The sequence below is a fragment of the Theropithecus gelada genome, chromosome 7a (genome assembly GCF_003255815.1).
Source record: "Theropithecus gelada isolate Dixy chromosome 7a, Tgel_1.0, whole genome shotgun sequence".
NCBI lineage: Eukaryota > Metazoa > Chordata > Mammalia > Primates > Cercopithecidae > Theropithecus > Theropithecus gelada.
In genome coordinates this window covers 5897514-5917332 of record NC_037674.1, presented here as the reverse complement: position 1 = coordinate 5917332, position 19819 = coordinate 5897514, and the positions used below count along the sequence as shown (strand labels likewise).

Sequence of the window (19819 nt, the reverse complement as noted above, 5' to 3'; positions counted from 1 at the left end):
CCATTAAACCTCTTTTTCTTTATAAATTACCCAGTCTCAGGTATGTCTTTATCAGGAGTGTGAAAACAGACTAAATACAGCTTTCATCCAGACAAAATGTGTCATGGTCATTTTAAAAAGGAGATAAACTATCTTCCTCTTACATGAATGAAACTTGGCTGGGCGTGCTGGCTCGTGCCTGTAATCCTAGCATTTTGGGAGGCTGAGGCAGGTGGATCACTTGAGGTCAGGAGTTTGAGACCAGCCTGGCCAACATGGCAAAAACCCATCTCCACTAAAAATACAAAAAAAAAAAAAAAAAAAAAAATGAAACTGTGACAACTGGGTTTACATCTCATCTGGGTGGGAAAACACTTAAACAAAACAATACTGGTATGGATGGATGCCTGATATAGTCCTCTTCCTCTTGGCAATAAAGCTTTTCTTAGATGGCATTTTACAAGAACACAGGAGTCAGTGGGCAAATAATTGGACCAAGCAATACTTTACAAACATGTTAATTTTATTGAGTAGGCATCAAAGCTTCTCTCTGTGTCAGGTAATGGAGAAGCCATGTCACACAGATTACAGAGCTATTTTTACTTGAAATAATCTTTCATAAAAGAAAGAAATTAAATACAATTCTTCTATAAAAAGTGCAGTAGTCATTACTGGAAGTTTTCCAAAATGAAAGCAAGATTTACTACATATTGCAAAAATTGGTTTAGTGCTTTAATACTTTACAAAGTAATATCCCAACCACAGAAGACAGCTCTTACAATGGGTTTCTTCTCCAAGAATGGACCGGATTGAAAAGGATATTTGCATTGAATTGGAATTAATACCTGCAGGTAAAAAGGGGTTCTGCACAACTGGGTCAAAGTAATGTGACTGACGACCTGTTTTTGCCTCATTATTTTCCTTTGTCCACAGTAATTAAAAAAAAAAAAAAAGGAGAAATAAAGCAACATATGTAATCCAAAAACCAAAGAAACCAAAAAACAAAAAAGAAAGAGGAACATTCACTGACTTCATTAGGCCAAACGCATGTTTAATGGAACACAGGGTGAGGATGGTCCCTTGTTATAATTTACTTCAACAATCCTTAGTTAAAACAAGGCCAAATTCTCCAAGGTGATGGTGAATGGAGTTCAAACTCCGTAGATGAGGCAGTAACGGGTCACTAAGGAGCTTAGTTCCTCTGTGGACCCAGCTGAACCTGCTCCTTGCTCCTAACAGCGCCTTTACTTATAGGACTAAGAGCCCAGCCTTTCCTACCTGTGGGCCTGGGGAAGCGAAGCTCCTACTGAATGGTGACTGGCTCTGTCAGAGGTGGGGCTTGCCTCTGCGTGTACAGGGGCTCGAGGCCACAGCTGATCTCCAAAGCATGCTCATGGTGAGTTTCCTAGTTTTGGTCCTAAGTTAGTGGAGACAAGCTGCCCCACTCCCCGCTGCCAAGTCATCATTCCATATCAGGTGTTTGGTTTCCATTCCTGCAAGCGGGAAGAATGTGCGCAAAGAGCTGGACAGCCCATAGGGCCTGGGAGACCTCCATGGACACCTGCCATGGAGAAAGTTTGCATGGGCCAAAGGGGCAGGCTCTTGGGAAGCACACACTCCCCCCCTGAGTGCTGGCAGGAGCAGGCCTCCAGTCTGTTTGGGCAGCAATGAAAGGGACACTGTTTATTTGACAATTCAAGCACAGGAACGCACATGGAGGGGCCCAGTCACTGCTGGCTGGACAGCTGCAGAGGGGATGTTACGATGGAGACCTTATGCCCCCTCCCACGAAGGACCTGAAAATATGGCATCAAGAGAAATGACAGCAAAACCACAGAAGCGGATTAAAGAGAAGGACAAAGCCTTTAACCAGGTCACAGTAGGACAAAAGTCCCATAAGAAGCTTGTAACAGTATTTTGCCAACAACTCTTAGAAGAAAATGCATTTGGCCAAAGGACCTAGAAGTAAACACCAAGGTTAGGTAGTTGTCAAAATCATCTGGCAGGGGCAGGAAGGTCACTGGAGGACCCACACCTCCCTGCTGTGGGTGAGGCCAGCTGCCAGCACTGGGTCCTGGGCCCAAGGCGGTGTGTGTTGCTTGGCTCTGTGGTGTCAAGGCTCTGACCTTCCAGTGCACCTCTACCAGTGGCCAATGGGGATACCCAGGGACCTTGGCTCTCTGGTCCTGCTGCTTCCAAATTTGTCAGTGCAGTTGCCCAGCCCTGTGCTGGTTAATGTTTGTGACAAGCTCCTCTTCCTCTGCAACCTGCTTTGGTCGCTGGAGGATGAGTCCTTCTAATGGTCAGATAGACTTTCCCTGGGCTGGGCCATCTGCTGCCACCCGTGTGGAACTGGGAAGGACTGGGAGACACCTAAAGACTGATGAACAAAGGATTCTCTGGAATGGTCCAGGTCTACAGTGACCTCATGGAGTGACGGGAACCCGCTACTGTGCATCTGACTACTAGAGCTACCCGTCTAAAACTGTCTTCATCCCAGCTGGTTCCAAAATGCTCGCCTGCGAACAACGAGTCTCACATCTGTGCGGGTTAGCGGCAGGGCAGGCGTTCACAGACAGAAGCCACCACTGCTGCCAGTGTTGCTCATGCCATATCTAGCCATCTTGTACCCACAGGAGCCAGGTCACTGGGTCAACTAAAGTTCTCACAATAATAGAACCTGGATTTGATGAAAGCTGAAATTGACATTTTCTGGCCTCTTAATAGGTTTCGATTTACTGATTTCAATTCCTTTTTTCAACAAATACTTATCCAGTGCCTAATACGTATCAGGCACTGTTGTAGGCACCAGGATACAGTGATGAGCAAGACACATGAAAGTTCCTGCCCACATGGAGCTTACAGTCTATGGGAGACGGGGAGGCGAGAATCAAATAAATGGATGAATGATTAACATCTGCAGCACTCAGATGGTGAGAAATGCACAAGAAGAAGATGCAGAGAGGTGGGTAGGGAGGGAGAGTGGGGTGTGTTGTTATTTTAAATAAAGAAGTCAGGGAAGGCCTCGTTGAAAGGTGACATTGGAGCAAAGACTGGCAGGTAGTGAGGGGTGAACCATGTGGCTCTCTGGGGAAGAATGTTCCAGGTAGAAGGAATGACATGTGCAAAGGCCCTGAGGCAGGAGGGTGCCTGTGACTAGAAATGGCAGGAAGGCCTACGTCCCAGGGCAGAGCAGCAGGCAGAAGTAGTACTGGGGTGGGAGAGGCCTTTGTAAGGACCTGGCTTTTCCTCTGCCGTGGAAGGCTGTTCCTTCATTTAAAGTAGCACTCCAGTGTCTGTAGATAAATTCTAAAACAGCTGCTTTCACTAATTTGTCCTCATTAAATTAATAGGTTGCTTTGGTCTTGAATAGATTTGGCCTATATTTACTCTTAAGACCAAATGGCACTCTTCACCTTACGTTAAACAAATGTGTGTGTGTATACATATATATCCTTGAGATGCTCTTTGGGAGGAATAAAAAGATATAAGCAATGTGCATCATTCTGTATGTACATAATTAGGATTAGTGAGGCCCCCTTTTTTGGCAAGATTAAAATAGCAAAAATGCAAATTTCAACAAACTATTTGGCAAAATAAATAGAAATAGTAGTATTACTAGCATGGTTGGAGATGATGGCTTCAGTGCTGTTCTGCAATGACGTGTGTCTTCCGCTCAGCCTGGTGGGGCCAAGTTCTTCATACTGCGCAGACTGCACATACCTGTTGTTCCCGGGGGTCCCTGCAGGGCATCTCCCTAGCTCTTTTCTGCTGGGGTGCAGTGGGAAGAAGAATAGATCTTTTGGAAAAGAAGGGACCTGCATAACTGCTAACAGGCCAATCTGCACAGTGCCCATACCTGTCTTTCACGACAGAAGCTTGCAGAGTGGTCCAGCCTGGATGTGCAGCAGGGCCTCCCGGGGTAAGTGTGGGGGGCTCTCCCCATGGCATGTGCTGGCCTCTCTATCATGAACTATCCAGGACCCACTCCTGAGTCAGTGAGGCAGCACTGGCAGAAATACACTCTGGGCCAACAGACCCAGAGCTGTGGAGAGGACACGGGCAGCAGGGTGGAGTTGAATTACACAAGAACAAAGCTGAGCGCTGGTCACTGCCCTGGCCAGCCACACTAAAACCGGCCAGCTAGAGCTTCGAGTCAGGAGCAAATGTGAAGGTGGTGCCTCAGGTCTCCAAAGAGCCATCACTTTAAGGCGTTTTGGAAGGGGATACCTGCTCCCTGACATGCCAGCTACCTCTGGGCCCTTCATATGGTGTGTCTGTCCTCAGCTGGCAGCAGAACCAGACTCAACTAGAGCAGGGGCCGCCTCTGCAGCCCAATGAGGATGAAGCCAGAGCTGGTAAGGTCTGCTTGACCCCACAGGGCTCGCTCAGTCATGGAAACACATTTCTTCTTGTTTTTTAGAAGCACTGAAGAAAGATAAAGGACAGAACACTGGGGAAACTTAATTTGTAAAGTCCACACCAAGATGAGGAGAAAAAGAATCTTGTCATAAAGAAAGGAGCCCCAAACATACAGCAGATGCCTCCAGCTTTTACTCCAAGTCTCTTAGTAAATAAAAGACTCACATGGAATGGAACTTGCACACACGGATTTGGAAAAGTCTTTGTTTTTTTCTTGCACAAATTTCCCACCATTGATAAGTACAGCCCTTTTATCTTAACTAATGTGAAGTATATTTTGCTAGGTTAAGTTTATTTTTGCAAAGTAGAATGGTTTGCAAAATAAGTTTGTGGATATTAAGTGGGGGGAGGTGGGCGTGGGCGATGGACCCATGACCCCTCCTCAGAGACAGGGCGGGCGCTGCATGGAGGATGTCCACACCCTGAGGTGTGCACCTGGGGGGCATGGAGAGTCCTTTTATCTTCAGCCACCCAATTCTTGACAGTAAGCTATGAGAATGAGGAAATTAAATCATTTGGAAAAACATTCAATTTGTAAAGTAATAGATTCAAATGCCACTGGGTGGTAATAGGTAAGAAAAGGTCCACAGTAATTTAGTGAATACAAAGTATTCATTTAAGAGGAAAGGTGCAGTACCAAAATCCATGAACAGAAAAAAGGAAATCAAGCTTTCAATAACAACAGACATTTATACATTCCCACTTTCAGAAGGTATTCGAACAAGCAGCAAAAAGCGTTTAACCCCCGGAGCCCAGAGTGGAGCTCCTTCCCACCTCCAGTTACCCTTCTAAGGGACAACCCTGTGACAATAAAGGGTGCAAAATATTGCTCTGTGGCATGTTCTGAAAATAATACAAAAATAATTTTTATAGTATAGTTTAAACTTGGCTTGTAAAATTTCAACGTGACACAGCATAAAATCTACAAACAGAATACACTGAAAAACACCTTCCCTTAACAATATATTAAAAAAATCATTTACCCAGGTAACAAATGTGCAGGAAATGTAAATTTCTGAAGTAACCTTCACAGGGGTTTAGAAGTATCTGGGATCCTCTGGAAACCTGCAGTCCCTTGGAGACACCTGTCCTTCCTAGAAAGGGAAGTGTGGCCAGATCAGGAGGGGAAGGCTGCTCTCAGGCAGGGTCAGCGACGACAGCAGGGCCATACACCCCAGGAGGACTCACCTTCTTCCCTTTCTCCCTGCTCCACAAAGGGCCCTCATGCCATGGAATATGAGGGAAGCCCTTGGCCCACCTGCAGTCAACACAGTTTTTAATAGTTCCTGGCCAGCCTGATGAAGTTGGTCTCTGGCCAGGGACGAGGTCTAAACAGCTCTTCTCAAGGAGCATGCTGTCGGTGCATGGGGCCTGCACATTTAATATGACTATCGGCTCTCTCCCCCCCTTTTTTTTTAAATACTGTTTAGAGGAAGGATGGATTCAGATCCTATTCCTAAGTCATGTGGACTGAGTGGTAATGTACCAGCCTGGAGCAGGTGTCTACAGACGTCTGGCGCCTCTTTACCACACTGAGAAGCTGGGACGCAGGATGCAGCCAGTGGTTTTATCTCAGGCTCTTATTTAGGGCACATCTGTCATCAGATGGTGATGGGTGGAGGTAACTTTGAAATGCAAGGGTAGAATAGGTCCTGGTGCTTTGATAATTACGTACTCTGCCTGGTTTGGAAGGTTTTCCTGTATTACAACGGACTGTTTTTATTCTTTTTTTTTTTTTTTTTTTAATTAAACAAACCAGGCAGATAGCATGAGAAAGAAAAGATCTGAATTTGCACAGCCAGTTTTAGAAACTTCTGGTTGGCTGTTTTTACATTAAGAAATGAGAAAAACAAACAAGAGTTGACTTTATGCCTCCTTGACATCTTGTGCATGCGAGTTTGGTTTCTGAATGGACCACTGAAGCATTTTTAAGGTTGGGTGTCTCCATCTTTTAGGAGTGAGGGGCACGAGGAGTGGCTGGCATCCACACCCGAAGCAACACTTCCTGTGACCCCCACAGCTTTGGATGCCAAAGCGGCTGCTCAGCGTGACACGAAGAATCAGTCCAGAAAGCTGCCACAGACCCTCTCCATGAGATTTTTACAAAACCACTTTTGTTTTCTGAGTAATAAAAGAAACCCCAGTAATATCAGGGACGTGAATGTTAGTACAGTAATTACCAGACATTGAAAATATTGTTCAGCAGGAAAAGTAAAACTTTCAAAAAATTTCTTAAAGATCCTATTTAATAAATAATTTTTGATTTAAGGAACCACTTATGCAAAACTTGAACAAATTACTGAAAACTCCACCTGCTGTGGAATAATTAAAAGCAAAAAGGCATTACTCACAGGAGATAATTGTTTTATTATAATTTTCCAAACAAGTAAAAAAAATCCCCTCCCACTTTTTTGTTTGTTTTTGCTGCTCTTTAGTTAGGGAAAAAAGCATCGTTTCTAGAGGAGAAGCTGGCTCCAGTGAAGAGATGGTCGACCTCCTGCTTTTTCTGAGGATACACTCACAGCAAAACCAGGCGCTTTCTCCTTTCCTAGGAGTATTAGAAGCTATTCTAAGGCTCTCACAGGTTTTATAGTATTCTTTTGTTAGTGAGGATTTTACCCATCTTATCCTCATTTCTTGGAAACAAGCTCGTTCCTTAGTGAGGCAGGTTTAGCTCCTCAGTGTCCCTGGCCAAGAATGGTGTTCTCCGGAGGTAATCTTGGAAGGAAGAGGCTGCATATTGCTGCTCAAAACAGGGTAGCTAAGGACACATTTTTTTTTTTTTTTTTTTCCTCAAGAAATGTAGGAGGCACCAAAAAAGAGACCGCACAGGGATCGGGCTGCTCCCTCATTGTGTCACGAGACGGAGGCAGGGTCGTCCTGCCCCATGGAGGGGCCACGATCACAGTGAGTCCCTTTACCTGGCTGAACCCAGACAGATGCAGGTGTTGGGGTGGGCTTCCTTCCTGGTTCCCCCAGCTCCTCCCCTTTGGAAAGAGCAGAAACCTAGTGGGGGCTTACACAGTGACCGAAGGGTGAATTCCTCGCTGTCTCCCGGGGCACCGATGGTCATTGCCCAGGGGCCCTCCAGCGACAGTCCACTGTGGAAGTGCCTTCAAAGGAGAAATGTGAGCAGGCTGTCCTATCTTCTCCTCTATGGGCAAATCCAAATTGTGAGATGGGAACCCTGCTTTTTGGACCCTAGGTGTCTTTGGAAAGCTCCTGTCACCTGAGCTGCCCGGCACTGGGAGCCATCGCTGTACCTAACCGCGCCCGCGAGACGGGTGGTCCAGTGCCCTTCCCACGGCCGCCCGCGGCTTGGATGGCAGTGTGTGAATGGTGCTTGAGCCGGGGCTGGGGGAGGAGGTTTGGCTTATGAAATGGAGCTGTGTGTTTCTAAAGGGCCACAGTGACCACCAGGGCGTCAGCTGGCGGCCAGGTACCCGCCTTCTCCTAGGTCCCGGGATGGGAGGCAAGTGGAGCTCGCAGAGGAGCCTCCACCGCAGCCCCGGGTGCGCGTTCACTCTAAGCCCTGGGTACTACCAACCGCGCACAGGGCACCGCTACCTGGAAGAGGTCATCGCTAGGTTAGGAGGAAAAAAAAAAGCAAAAAAAGCATGTAAAACACTCCCTTCTAAAAACAAAGGGCTGCGAATTTCTTTATTTCTTACTGAGGAACAAAAATACTCTTGCAATGGCTATTGAGTTTCCACAGGTACGAGGCAGATGCTAGGCTAGCACACCCACTTCCAACAGTATGACTTGTTTCCTATCCGTCTACTACCTGAGTGGCGTCAGTGTAGGTTCAGGCACCATTAGGAACGTTTGACCAAACACGTACACGGCACTGACAGAGGAGGCGCCGGCCTTCCGGTGGACCAGAGCATGTAAAAAAGACACCGACACAATGGAAAAGAAATCCTCGAAGGTAGAACCTCGCCGCCTGCGCCGCGCCGCTCAGGGCCGGGCCCCACGCGCCTCGCGCCGCCGCCGCAGCTCCTCGCGGTAGCAGTAGGAGCAGTAGTGCTCGGTCTCGGCGCGCCCGTAGAACGCACAGTTCTCGCGCTGGCAGCGCCGCTGCGCCGGCCCCGGGCCGCCACGGCCGCACTCACCGTTCGAGCGCGCGGTTGGCGCGTCGGCGTCGGCGAACTCCAGGCCGTCGCGCGCGGCGCCGAAGCCGTTGGTGTAGGTCTGCGACTTGTGCTCTGCCGCCCCCGCCGGGCCCGCAGCGCCCGGTAAGGCCCCGGGCACCGCGCGCGCCAGCGACTCGACCGTGTTCACGGTGCGCAGGGCGGCGGCGCGCGCCGGGCTGTAGCTCTGCGACGACAGCGAGCGGTTCTGCTGCGGGTACGTGGCGCACGGCCGCAGCGCCCCCACGACCGGCGCGCACGCCTCGTCCCGCGCGCCCGACGCCTGCACGTGGATGACGCTCTGGCGCGCTGGCGCCGGGGGGCTGCGGCCGGGGATCGGTCCGCTGGCGCCCGCACGCCGCGCGCCTGCCCCCGGGGAGGCCGTGCCGCCCGCCGCCGCCCGCGCCGCCCGCCCCGCCGCGGGCCCGGGGCTCGGCCTCTCCTTGAGCTTGAGCACCAGCTGCGTGGGCGGGCCCGGAGAGGCGCGCTCCGGGACCGGCGCGCCCTCCGTCTCCGGTCTGCGCGCTGGCCGCTTGGCCGTGGAGGCGGCGGCGGCGGCGGCGGCGGCGGCAGTGGCCGCGTCGCGGCGCCGCTGCTCCTGCTCGGCGCTGAAGCGCTCCTGCGCGCTGGTCAGGTAGTAGCCGATCATCTCCTCGTGGAACTGGTGCCGGTGGCTGGTGAGCAGCAGGCCGGCGAAGATGAACTTGCGCTCGCCCTGCATGGCGGCGCGCAGGATGTTGAGGCTCAGCTTCACGTCCGTGCTGTACTTCCAGGCGTCGCCCCGCGGCCCGCCGCCCTTCTCCGCCGGCGACGCGCCCGCCGCCTTGTCCGTGGGCGACGGCGTGGTCTTCTCCGAGGGCGACGTGCTTGCCGACGCACCCGACTCCTCCTTGCTGCCCTTGCGCGACTTGGCCTTCTTCTCCTTGCCCCGCTCTGCCGAGTCCCCGTTCTTGCCGTTGGCGGAGTTGGCGCGGCCCATCTTGCCGTGCACCAGGCCGCCGAGACCGCCCATGTTTTTCTTCAGCTTGATGCCCAGCGTCTTGCTGAAGCTGCCCAGCTTGTTGGCCACGGAGTCGGCGCGCGTCTTGTCCTTCTCCTTGCGCTGCTTCTCCTTCTCCTTGTCCTTGCCGTTCTTGCCGTTATTGCTGTTGGAATTGCTGCACACCGAGTCGCGGTCCGAGTCCAGCGAGTCGGCCAGGGACTGCACGTCCTCCCCTGCCGAGGCCGTGGGAGACTCCGGTTGTGCCAGGGGCGCCTGTGTGGAGAGGGAGGGCCGGAGTGAAGATGGTTAGAGAAGAGCGGTCCACGGGCTGGCCGAGGAAGAGACACCTTGCCCCTGTCTTGCCAAGGCTGGGGCCCTCAGGGTTCACTGTCCCAGTCCCCACTGTCTCTCTGGTGACTATGATACCTGGATGGGCGGTGCTGAAGGAAAGGAGCGGATAGGAGTGGGCTCTGATTCGCTGCAGTAGTAAAAGGATGTAGGGACTTCTTATCTGCGTGTGTCTTCTGGCCACGGAAGCTGGGGTGTACTCATTCTTTCTCTCTGGGGGACCTCAGGTACTTGGTAGCCTGGAACCCTGAGTAGGGGATTGGGGCATGGTGCAAATACCCCACTGGCCTTGGTCCCCAGAGCCTTGTCACAGTTCAGAGAATGATCAGGTTCAGACTCTGGCCTTCCCCACTAACAAGGCCGCCTGCTTGACCAGACACAGGTCCCAGGCCAGCCTCTGTGAAGATGGAGGCCTTCAGGTGGGGAGGACACTGGGCCTGCACAAAACTGTCTCCCTTGAAAAGATGTCCCGCCTCCTCACGCCAGGCAGGGGACAGAAACCTTGTACTCAATCTCATTCATCGGATCTTGAATCAAATACCCCCTTGATTCAGGGATGCCAAATCGCTTCAGGGGTTCCTTTCTCACTCAGTTTGGCAAGGTGGAGTGCTAAATTGAGGAGGATTTTGAAATAGGCCTGCGCTCAGCAAAAAAGATGTTCCCATTCCCAGAAAAGGACCCCTGGGTGGTTTGGGGTGGGGTGACGCTGGGAAGCACGGTTTGGATGAGACCCACTGAGGTGGTCAACCAGTCTGAGGAGGGCACGACCATATCTGGGGCGGGGAGAACCTGAGAAAAGAGGTGGGAGGGCAGAGAGCCAGGCAGCACCTACTGCGTCTGCAGAGGGACCTCCCTGGGTGAGGAGAGAATTCTGACTGTCACTGGACGAGAGGCGGGATCCCTCATGCTGGCTGCTGGGTGCTGCAGGAACTGGTGCCCATACCTGAACAGGCTTCCTTGGCCTGCAGGGGATGAGCTTGGGAGAAGGCTCCCATTGCTCCCCCACTTAATTTTTGTCTCCCCACCCCCAGGCCCCTCAAGCAAGTCCATGAGTCGGTGACTGTCCTGTGACCAGGTCACCCTGAAGCAAACGTGGGCAGAACTGACCCACACCACCTCCCACACTGAAATTCCTTTCCCCTTCCCACCTGGGATAGGAAGGTGTGAAGCGTCTCAGACCAGTGTGTGAGACACTAAAGGGTGGACACGGGCTGGGCCAGGAACGGAGGTGCGCCTGGTGCTAGCAGGAGGGAACTGAGAGCGGGCTCAGGAGTCCCTGGCTGGAAGAACCCTTCCCACGGTTGTCAGCTGAGAGCCTTGCATCTGACATGAAGGCACCGAGGCCTGGCAATTGCAGGCAAAGGTATGCTCAGCCCGAGAGCCTCCTGATTCTAGATCCTGAGCCGCTGCCATCACTCCCCATGTGGGTGCTGAAGAAGAACAGCCACAGCACCACCGGAGTGTTCCAGGCCTTTGAGAGGCAGCACTCAGACTGCCACCGACTGGCTGTCACTTACGCCATCAGTAAAATGGGGTATCAGTCCCCGCCTCGTGGAGCCCTGGGAGATGAAGTACAGGCAAAGGCCGGAGTCTGAGAGCACTGAGCAGTGCTGACCACCACCCGACTCCTTGACTTACACCTCTCCTTTACTAATTCCTTATGAGCCCCACTTCAAGCCTAAGTAACTGGCTGGAGAGGACCAATTATTTGCAGGCTGTTTTTTTTTTACAAATCTTTTTCCCTGGCAGCTCACTACTGAGATTTCAGAAAACATCAGTCAGATGCTTAAAATGAATCGCTCAGTGTCTGCAAGCAGGGGCAGCCCCGACCCTCTGGAGGCAGGCAGCCTCACGGGGCACGGGCCCCTCTCCTCACCTTCCTGCCAACTCCACCCACCAGCGTGCTGCCTCCGGGAGGGGAGGAAGGGGGCGCCGAGGAATCGCGCGCTCAGTTCCCTGGCTTTCTTGAGGACCCACACAGTTTATAATTAATTCCGCTCTGCGGCAGCACATTGTGTTCTGATCTCAGTAGAGATAGTTTTGTGTTGTGACTTGCCTGTCGCTTGTTTTCTGAGTGGGCGTGTTTATTCCTTCTGCAGAAAATAGGGGGACAAAAATCCTTTTACAAGAGTGCATGCTTGCATGCACACATGCCTACACGTGTGTACACACCCACTGGGTCCAACCAGAGCCACTTCAAACCCCAGCCAGGGTGGCTAGGTCAAAGGGATGGGGGAGCTACTGGGCTGTGGGTATGGCTGGCGTGGGCGACCAGGCAGGGGCAGGCAAGAGTGTGGGAGCATTTGGGAGGATGCACCCTGGCCAGGCTGGAGCTGAGCAGCCTGGACCCTACCGCCAGATCTGGTCCCAGCACAGCCAGGCTCACCCGTGTCTCGGAGGGGATCCGGATCCATGTCACATTCATGTAGCTGTGGAGAAGGTTCAGCTTGGCTTCTAGCGACAGGATAAGGCTGGCAAGAGAAGAATACCCTATTGAAATGGTCTGAGCTGGCCCTTGTAGCACCCAGCCCACCTGCATGCCAGCTGTCCCAGGAGGAGCAGGGGTGGTACAGCCCCTCCCCAGGATACCCCAGCCATAGCCTTCCCTGTGGGCGCTGGGGGAAGGGACAGAGTAGGGTCTTACTGGGCCAGCCGGGCGTTATCGTTGTCATCTTTCCCCCACTCCCAGTCCTTGCCAGGGTCCACTGCAAAGTGCAGAGGCAGCAGCTTGTGCTCAGAATCCGTCAGGGGGATCACGGCTGGAACAGAAGAGACAGAGCCGTGCTGGGAGCCCCGGCATTCCCCAAGGAGGATGGGAAGGAAATTCCCAAGCCAGGTGTTCAGGTGACAAGTGCACCGAGTGGAGATCTACACAGATCTGTGCCAGCAGGAGCATGAAGACCAAAACCACTATTGCTAGTTTTAAAAATTCCATATTTATTGCAGACAGTGGAGAGCAGTTGGAAGCGTCACCTGGACCCTGGGTCTCTTTGGGTTTGTCCAATGGCAGATACTCCGTTGGGCATCAGAATGGGAAAAAAGCTATTGCTGCTTCTGCTATTTCTAGGAAGGATCTGGGCAGGTTAGGCACACTTTGGGAGGCTACCTTGCAGGTGGGCCTGGGGCCCAGCTCTCCTGTCTCATCCCAGAGAAAGGCTGAATGTACAAGTCAGGTGAGCAAGGGTGTTGCTGACCTCTACTGGTTTGTGATTTTGTGCCACAAGTCTGTGTCAGTGCCTGGGACCCGTGGACCCACCCGCCCCTGCCTGTAGGAAGCTCACCTGTGCTGGGGACAGATAAGCAGGTTAACAAACACCTCATAATGTCAGGTGGTGATGAGCCCTGGAAGGGTAAACAGCAGGCAGAAGGCAGTGACGGTGAAGTCTTTCTCGGGTGGGGTCAGAGGGTTCTTTTGAGGAGGTCACATGTCAGTGGAGACTGCAGTGACGAGCAACTGGCTGGTCATTTCTCAGAGGGATTGACTCATCACAAAAGCTCTGTGGTGAAACTCACCACTCGTGGGAAATCCTGGCTCACTCCAGGAGGGCTAGGGTGGAGGGGGTGTCTACAGGTTTGGGATCTAGGAGCTTCTGAGCTGCTGGGGGACCTGATGAGAGGAGTTCCTCGTGACATGACTGACTCCTCCCAAGGGCATTGTCAGGGACAAGGGCAGGAGGAAGTGGGAGATGATCTCCCCAAGTCTTTCCTCGGAGCAAGCAGCAGCCTCCTGTGGGCTCCAGTTAGCTCCCCTGCAGGCCCCACTCCTAGAAGTCACACCACAGCAGAGAAGCACAGCCCAAGGCCTTGGGTCAGCTGCTTTGCCTCTTTGCTGGAGCCCGTGATTCACAGCAAGGCTGCCATGGCAAGAACAAAAAGGCAAGGAAATAGATCAAATCGAAGACTGAATACCAATAGTTGATTTGGTAAGAAATTGGAAAAACTGACTCAATGCTGCCCTCCAGTGTTGCTTAAGAGGAAAAGTGGGTACAAGTAATTCCCCTCTCCACCCCTGCACCTTTTCTTCCCCAGCCTCCCCAAGCTGCGAATAAGGGAAATGCAGCTTTGCTGACCAATGGCCAGCTCCGGGCTTTCCTTTCTTTTCTTTTTTCCTTTTTTTTTGAGACGGAGTCTCGCTCTGTCGCCCAGGCTGGAGTGCAGTGGCGCCATCTTGGCTCACTGCAAGCTCCGCCTCCCGGGTTCACGCCATTCTCCTGCCTCAGCCTCACGAGTAGCTGGGACTACAGGCACCCGCCACCACGCCTGGCTAATTTTTTGTATTTTCAGTAGAGACGGGGTTTCACTGTGTTAGCCGGGATGGTCTCGATCTCCTGACCTTGTGATCTGCCCGCCTTGGTCTCCCAAAGTGTTGGGATTACAGCGTGAGCCACTGCGCCTGGCCCGGGCTTTTCATTAATCTGGCTTGGGATTGGAAAGTGCAGTGCTCTGATTTGAGAGGTCAGGGGCAGCTTGGCCTGGCTTTGCTGCAGCCTGCTGGGTTCTGCCTTGACGTGGCCACCCTTCCCAGGTCTGAGCTGCAGAGTAGACACACCCAGGGAGGGCTGCAAGGCTGGCTCAGGGACAGGTCTCCCTTGGGTGGTGCCCAGCAGCCTGTCCCATAGTTCTATGAGTCACTACACAAACAGAGAAGGGGTTAGCCTCACTTCTTACTCACGGGGCAGGGGGTGGCACAGGCTCTCCCCATCCACAATGTTTCCCCGAATACAGCAGTGCAGCTCCTGGGAGTTCCAAGCCCCCATGAACAGATGGACCAAACCAAAGTGTCCAGGAAAACGACTCAGAAAGTGACATTTTAAATAAGCATCTCCTGTGGCTTTTAAAATCAAGCAAATTCAGGAAATATTGTTCTAGAACAAGAATAATCTGTTAGAAGCAGTTCCTGTGGGTGCAACTTGGACATTTTGGGTCTGGCTGTCCACCCGCTTCCCAGGGTAGAATTGCCACTGGAGAGCATCAGCCCAGCCACCACTCCATGTCTTAGCCACCCCACCCCCAGGATTTAGGGGGAACAGGCACCTAGCGGCACCCATGGTCTGTGGGCAGAAGCAATGTGGGAAGTGTTGGGTGCTGTGCTCAGGCATAGGGAGGCCTCTCCCCCACTTCCCTTCCGTGGTGCCTGCAGAAGACAGCAGATCCCCACTAAAGAGCTGCCTGACAATTGAGAACACTCCCTTTAGACTTCCACTGTGTTAAGCCACTCTGATTTTGGTTTGTTTGTTTCAGACAAACCACCTAAGCTAAGACGGCACTCCAGTCACCCTCACCTCTCTATCATGGGGTTCCTGGGGACTCCTCCCCTCAACAGCAGGGCTGGAATGGACTCCCTTCCATTCCAGCTGCCCAGGGGTCCAGTGCACGGGGGGAATACCCCTGAAGGGGCTACTGCCTGTCCTCCTAGAAGGGCCCTGCAGCCTTGCGGCCTAGATCTGGCTGGGGTGAAGGACCAGCTACTGAGAGAGGCTCTAGGGACGTGCCTGCTCACAACGGAAGACACCGAGGGGCTTAAAGGCAGGCTTCTCTGCAGAGGGTCAACTGCGGCCTGTGGTGAGGGCTAGGGCTGCAGAGCCCAGGGACAGCTCAGGCCAGGAGGCCATGAAAACAGGTCCTCCTTGTGAGCAGCGGCTGTTGGGGATGCTTCTGCCTCTCACTGTACACTCTGACATTTCCCTATTGGAAACCTGGCTTTACCAGCGAGTAGCAGACGCACAGCGGCTTGCCCTCTGGTGGTAAATGTCTAGAACAGCAACTGCTTTTCAAAATGAGCCTAGAAAGGCCAGAAAGCTGTTTTGTTTTTGTTTTTGAAAGGCCTCTTGTATGTCCTTTAGCCTGGAAACACATAGCCTGAATATATTCTGAGTACGTATTTTCTAAAAAAATCAAGATTTCTGGTTTTTGTCTCCGATGTGAGAAGCTGGAAGAGCACTGTTCCACCATGACAACGTGCCAGTCAAACTGCAAATTCACAACTTATCTTTAACCCAGCAGACAGCTGAAGTCACAGGGAAGCCGACTTATCCAATACCTAAGGAAAGACAGGTGCCTCCAAGGAGAGACAGACATGAGCTTAAGAAGGGCCAATTCAGCTGGACCGCAGTAAGAATAATTCAGCTAAAATGGTTAAATTGGTAAAGGAAGAGTATCAGCTAGTGAAATAGTACGGAACCCTGGGGTTGAAGATATAAAGGGAATTCACATGCACTTGCAGGCTCCTCTCCACAGGACCTACCTGGTTCTCCCACAAAAGACTGGCAGGAATTCTAAGAGAGTGTCTCCATAGATATTTCTATCCCACCTCTACCAAGGAACAAAAGCTTAAAACTGCAGAGTATAGGGCAACAAACACTGGGTGCACTAAGGGTCATGTTCTGTTACTCTAATTAAGCATCTGTCTTAGGCAGGCACTGTATCCCTGGATCTGGGGATGGGGGTGACCCTCCTGGGCTAGCATGACTAGACTGGTCCAAACCTAGACTCTAAAAACCTAGCAAAAGGAAAGGCATGCTTCTTTCCAGGAATAAAAGTGATTTACTGCAGTCTTTACTGTCCCACTCAAGATGCCTGGCTTTCAGCAACAACAATAATAAAACCTATGAGGCGAAAGGAAAGATTAAAAAAACCCAACACATTGATAAAAGACAAATCAGTTGATAGAACAAGACTCAGATATGACACAGGTGTTGAAACGATCAGACAAGGAATTAAAAGTAACTGATTAATAAGTTAAGGACTAATAGAAAAGCTGGACACCATGCAAGATTTGATGGTTAATTTCAGCATACAGAACAAATCTATGAGAAAGAATTAAATGAAAATTCTAGAAATGAAAACACAATAATAGAGTGAAGAATGATTGAGGGGCTGGTCAGTTGACTTGATATAGTTGAGCAGAGAATCTGTAAACCTCAAGATAGGTTATTAGAAATTACACACACTGAAACAGAAAAAAAAGGAGGTGGGAAAATGAACACAGCATCTAAGAGCTGTGTGACAATATCAGGCACCTTAAGTTCTGTGTAAATGAAATCCCAGAAGAGAGGAAGAACAAGGCAAAATTACATTTTAAAGAAATAATGGCTAAGAATTTTTCAAAATTAATGACAACCATCAACACAGGTCTAAGAAACTAAGAGAATACCAAGCAGGAAAAATAATAACAACACAAATATGCCTAAAATAGCATCTTAACACTTCTGAAACCCAAAGACAAAAAAAGCCCTGAAGGCAGCCTGAGAAAAAAGAGGATACATTACATATAGAGAAAGATAAAAATTACAGCAGAGTTTTCATGGTAAAACAGGTAAGCCAGAAGATAATGGAGTGACATTTTTAAAGTACTGAAAGAAAAAAAACCAAAAAACTGTTCATCTATAATTCTATACCCAGCCAAAATATCTCTGAAACATGAAGAAGACATAAAGAGTTTTTCCAACAAAAGTGAGCAAATTCATTGCATGCAGACCTGAACTACAGGAGATGTTAAAGTGCAAGAAATATGGTACCACTAGAAACTTGTATTTACACAATTAAGAGTGATGGAAATGGAATAAATGGTTGTGAAAATTCATTTTTTTCTTCTTTTTAATTGCTCTAACAGATAACTGTCTAAAGCAAAGAGCAGCAGTGCATTATGAATTTATAACAGATGTAAAAATAAAATGTCTGATAATAACAGAAAGAATGGGAGGGAGGGATAGGTAATACACTGTTGTAATATCCTTACACAACATGTGAAGTAGAATAATATTACTTAAAATAGAATCTCATTAATTAGGCCAGGTGTGGTGGCTCACACCTGTAATCCCAGCACTTTGGGAGGCCAAGGTGGGTGGATCACTTCAGGTCAGGAGTTCGAGGCCAACCTGGCCAACATGGTGAAACCCCATCTCTACTAAAAATACAAAAATTAGCTGGGCATGGTGCTGTGTGCCTGTAATCCAGCTACTCTAGAGGCAGAGGCAGGAGAATTGCTTGAACCCAGGAGTTGGAGGCTGCAGTGAGAGGCTGCAAGATTGCGCCACTGCACTCCAGCCTGAGTGACAGAGTGAGACTCTGTCTCAAAAAAAAAAAAAAAAATCTCATTAATTAAAGATGTTTATTGTAAACCCTAGGGAAATCACTAACAATTAAAAATAGGGGTATAATAACAAGTCCATGGTGGAAATAAAATGGAACCATTAAAAAGCTCAATTAACCCAAGATAAGACAGAAAAGAGACAAAAGGAACAAAGAACCCATACGATACACAGAAAACAGCTAGCAAGATGGTGGATTTTAATCCAAACATATCATTAATACTATTAAATGAAAATGGTCAAAACATATCTTTTAAAAGATAAAATTGTCACACTGGATAAAAAAGCAAAACCCACCTATATGCTGTCTACAAGAATCTCATTGTAGGGGCCAGGCACTGTGGCTCATGCCCAGCACTTTGGGAGGCTGAGATGGGTGGATCACTTGATGTCAGGAGTTCGAGACCAGCCTGGCCAACATGATGAAACCCTGTCTCTACTAAAAATACAAAAATAGCTGGGCATGATAGTGTATGCCTGTAATCCTAGCTACTTGGGAGGCTGAGGCAGGAGAATTGCTTGAACCTGGGAGGTTGAGGTCGTAGAAAAAAGAAAAGAAAAAGAATCCCATTGTAAATATAAAGACATATGTCGGTTAAAAGATATTCACTAATGGAAAGAGACCTAGAGTAGCCATATTTATGTCAAAGTAGGCTCCAGAACATGGACTGTTACCAAAGAAAAAGAAGAACATCACATAATGATAAAGGGGTCAATTTTCCAAGAAGACATAATCATCCTATGTGTATGAATACTCCTAATAACATAGCTTCAAAGTACATGATGCAAATACTAACAAAAATGAGAGAAATAAATATATTACAGCTGCAGACTTCACTACTTTTTGTTCAGTAACTGACATAGCAAATAGGCAAAAACCAGTAAGGATATAGAATAAATGAGCTGCACTCTCAGAGAATTTGAGGTAATTGACATTTCTAGAACCCAACAAGAGCAGAGTATATATTATTTTCAAATACATATGGAATATTCACCAACACAGAACATATTCTTAGTCAGTCTGAGTGCATTGAAAAGAACAGAAATCATGTTTGTGCTCATGTCATAACTGAAACTATAAACCGGTAACAAATATTTGAACAATCCCCCAAAACTTGAAACTCAAGCAACCTGTTTCTAAATAATCCATGAGCCAGAGGAAGTCTCATGGGAAATTAACAAATAGTTTGAACAGAATGAAAATGCAAATATAGCACATCAAAATTTGTATGATGTGGTTACAGCAGTACTTAGGGGAAAACTTATAGCATTAAAATGCTTATATTAGATGAGAAGACAAATCTCAAATTAGTAATCAAAATTTCTGCCTTAAGAAACTAGAAAAGGGGTAGCAAATTAAACTCAAAGCAAAGAGGAAGGGAGGAGGGAAATAATGATGGCCTGCGCATGAGGCCAAGGCCAGTCCCTGAGGATGGGGCCCCTAGGCTGGGCATCAGGGCCAATGGTGGCAGACATACATTCTCTCTAAAGTTTATATGTAGATAAGATCTTTGGATTGGTCACTGGTCTATGGAATAAGCTTGCTATTGACTGAATATTTGTGTTCCTCCAAAATTCACTGTTAAAGCTTAGTCTCCATGTAACTGTATCAGGAGTGTGATCTTTGGGAGCTGATTAAGGCACAAGGGTGGAGTCCTTGAGAATGGGATTAGTGCCCTTATAACAACAGGCACAAGAGTGCTCTTCTCTTTCTCTTGGCCATGTGAGGATACATTAAAAGCTGCTGTGTGTAGACCAGGAGGAGGACACCCTTACCAGACACTAAATCTGCTGGCTCCTGGATCTTGTATTCCAGCTTCCAGAACTATCAGAAATAAATTTCTATTGTTTATGAGCCACCCAGGCTG

General features: G+C 49.5%; 1 protein-coding gene across 1 annotated transcript in view; it reads right to left on the bottom strand.

Annotated features, from left to right (window-relative positions):
- Positions 1-484: 484 nt before the first annotated feature.
- OTUD7A (OTU deubiquitinase 7A) overlaps positions 485-19819 on the bottom strand; it is a 382571-nt gene continuing 363236 nt past the window's right edge. Inside the window, exons 12-14 of the mRNA XM_025390202.1 lie at positions 12506-12620; positions 12248-12332; positions 485-9786 (exon numbers count right to left, since the gene is read on the bottom strand). Coding sequence (XP_025245987.1) covers positions 8359-9786; positions 12248-12332; positions 12506-12620 — 1628 coding nt within the window. The 3' untranslated portion in view covers positions 485-8358. The remainder of the gene's footprint in view (positions 9787-12247; positions 12333-12505; positions 12621-19819) is intronic.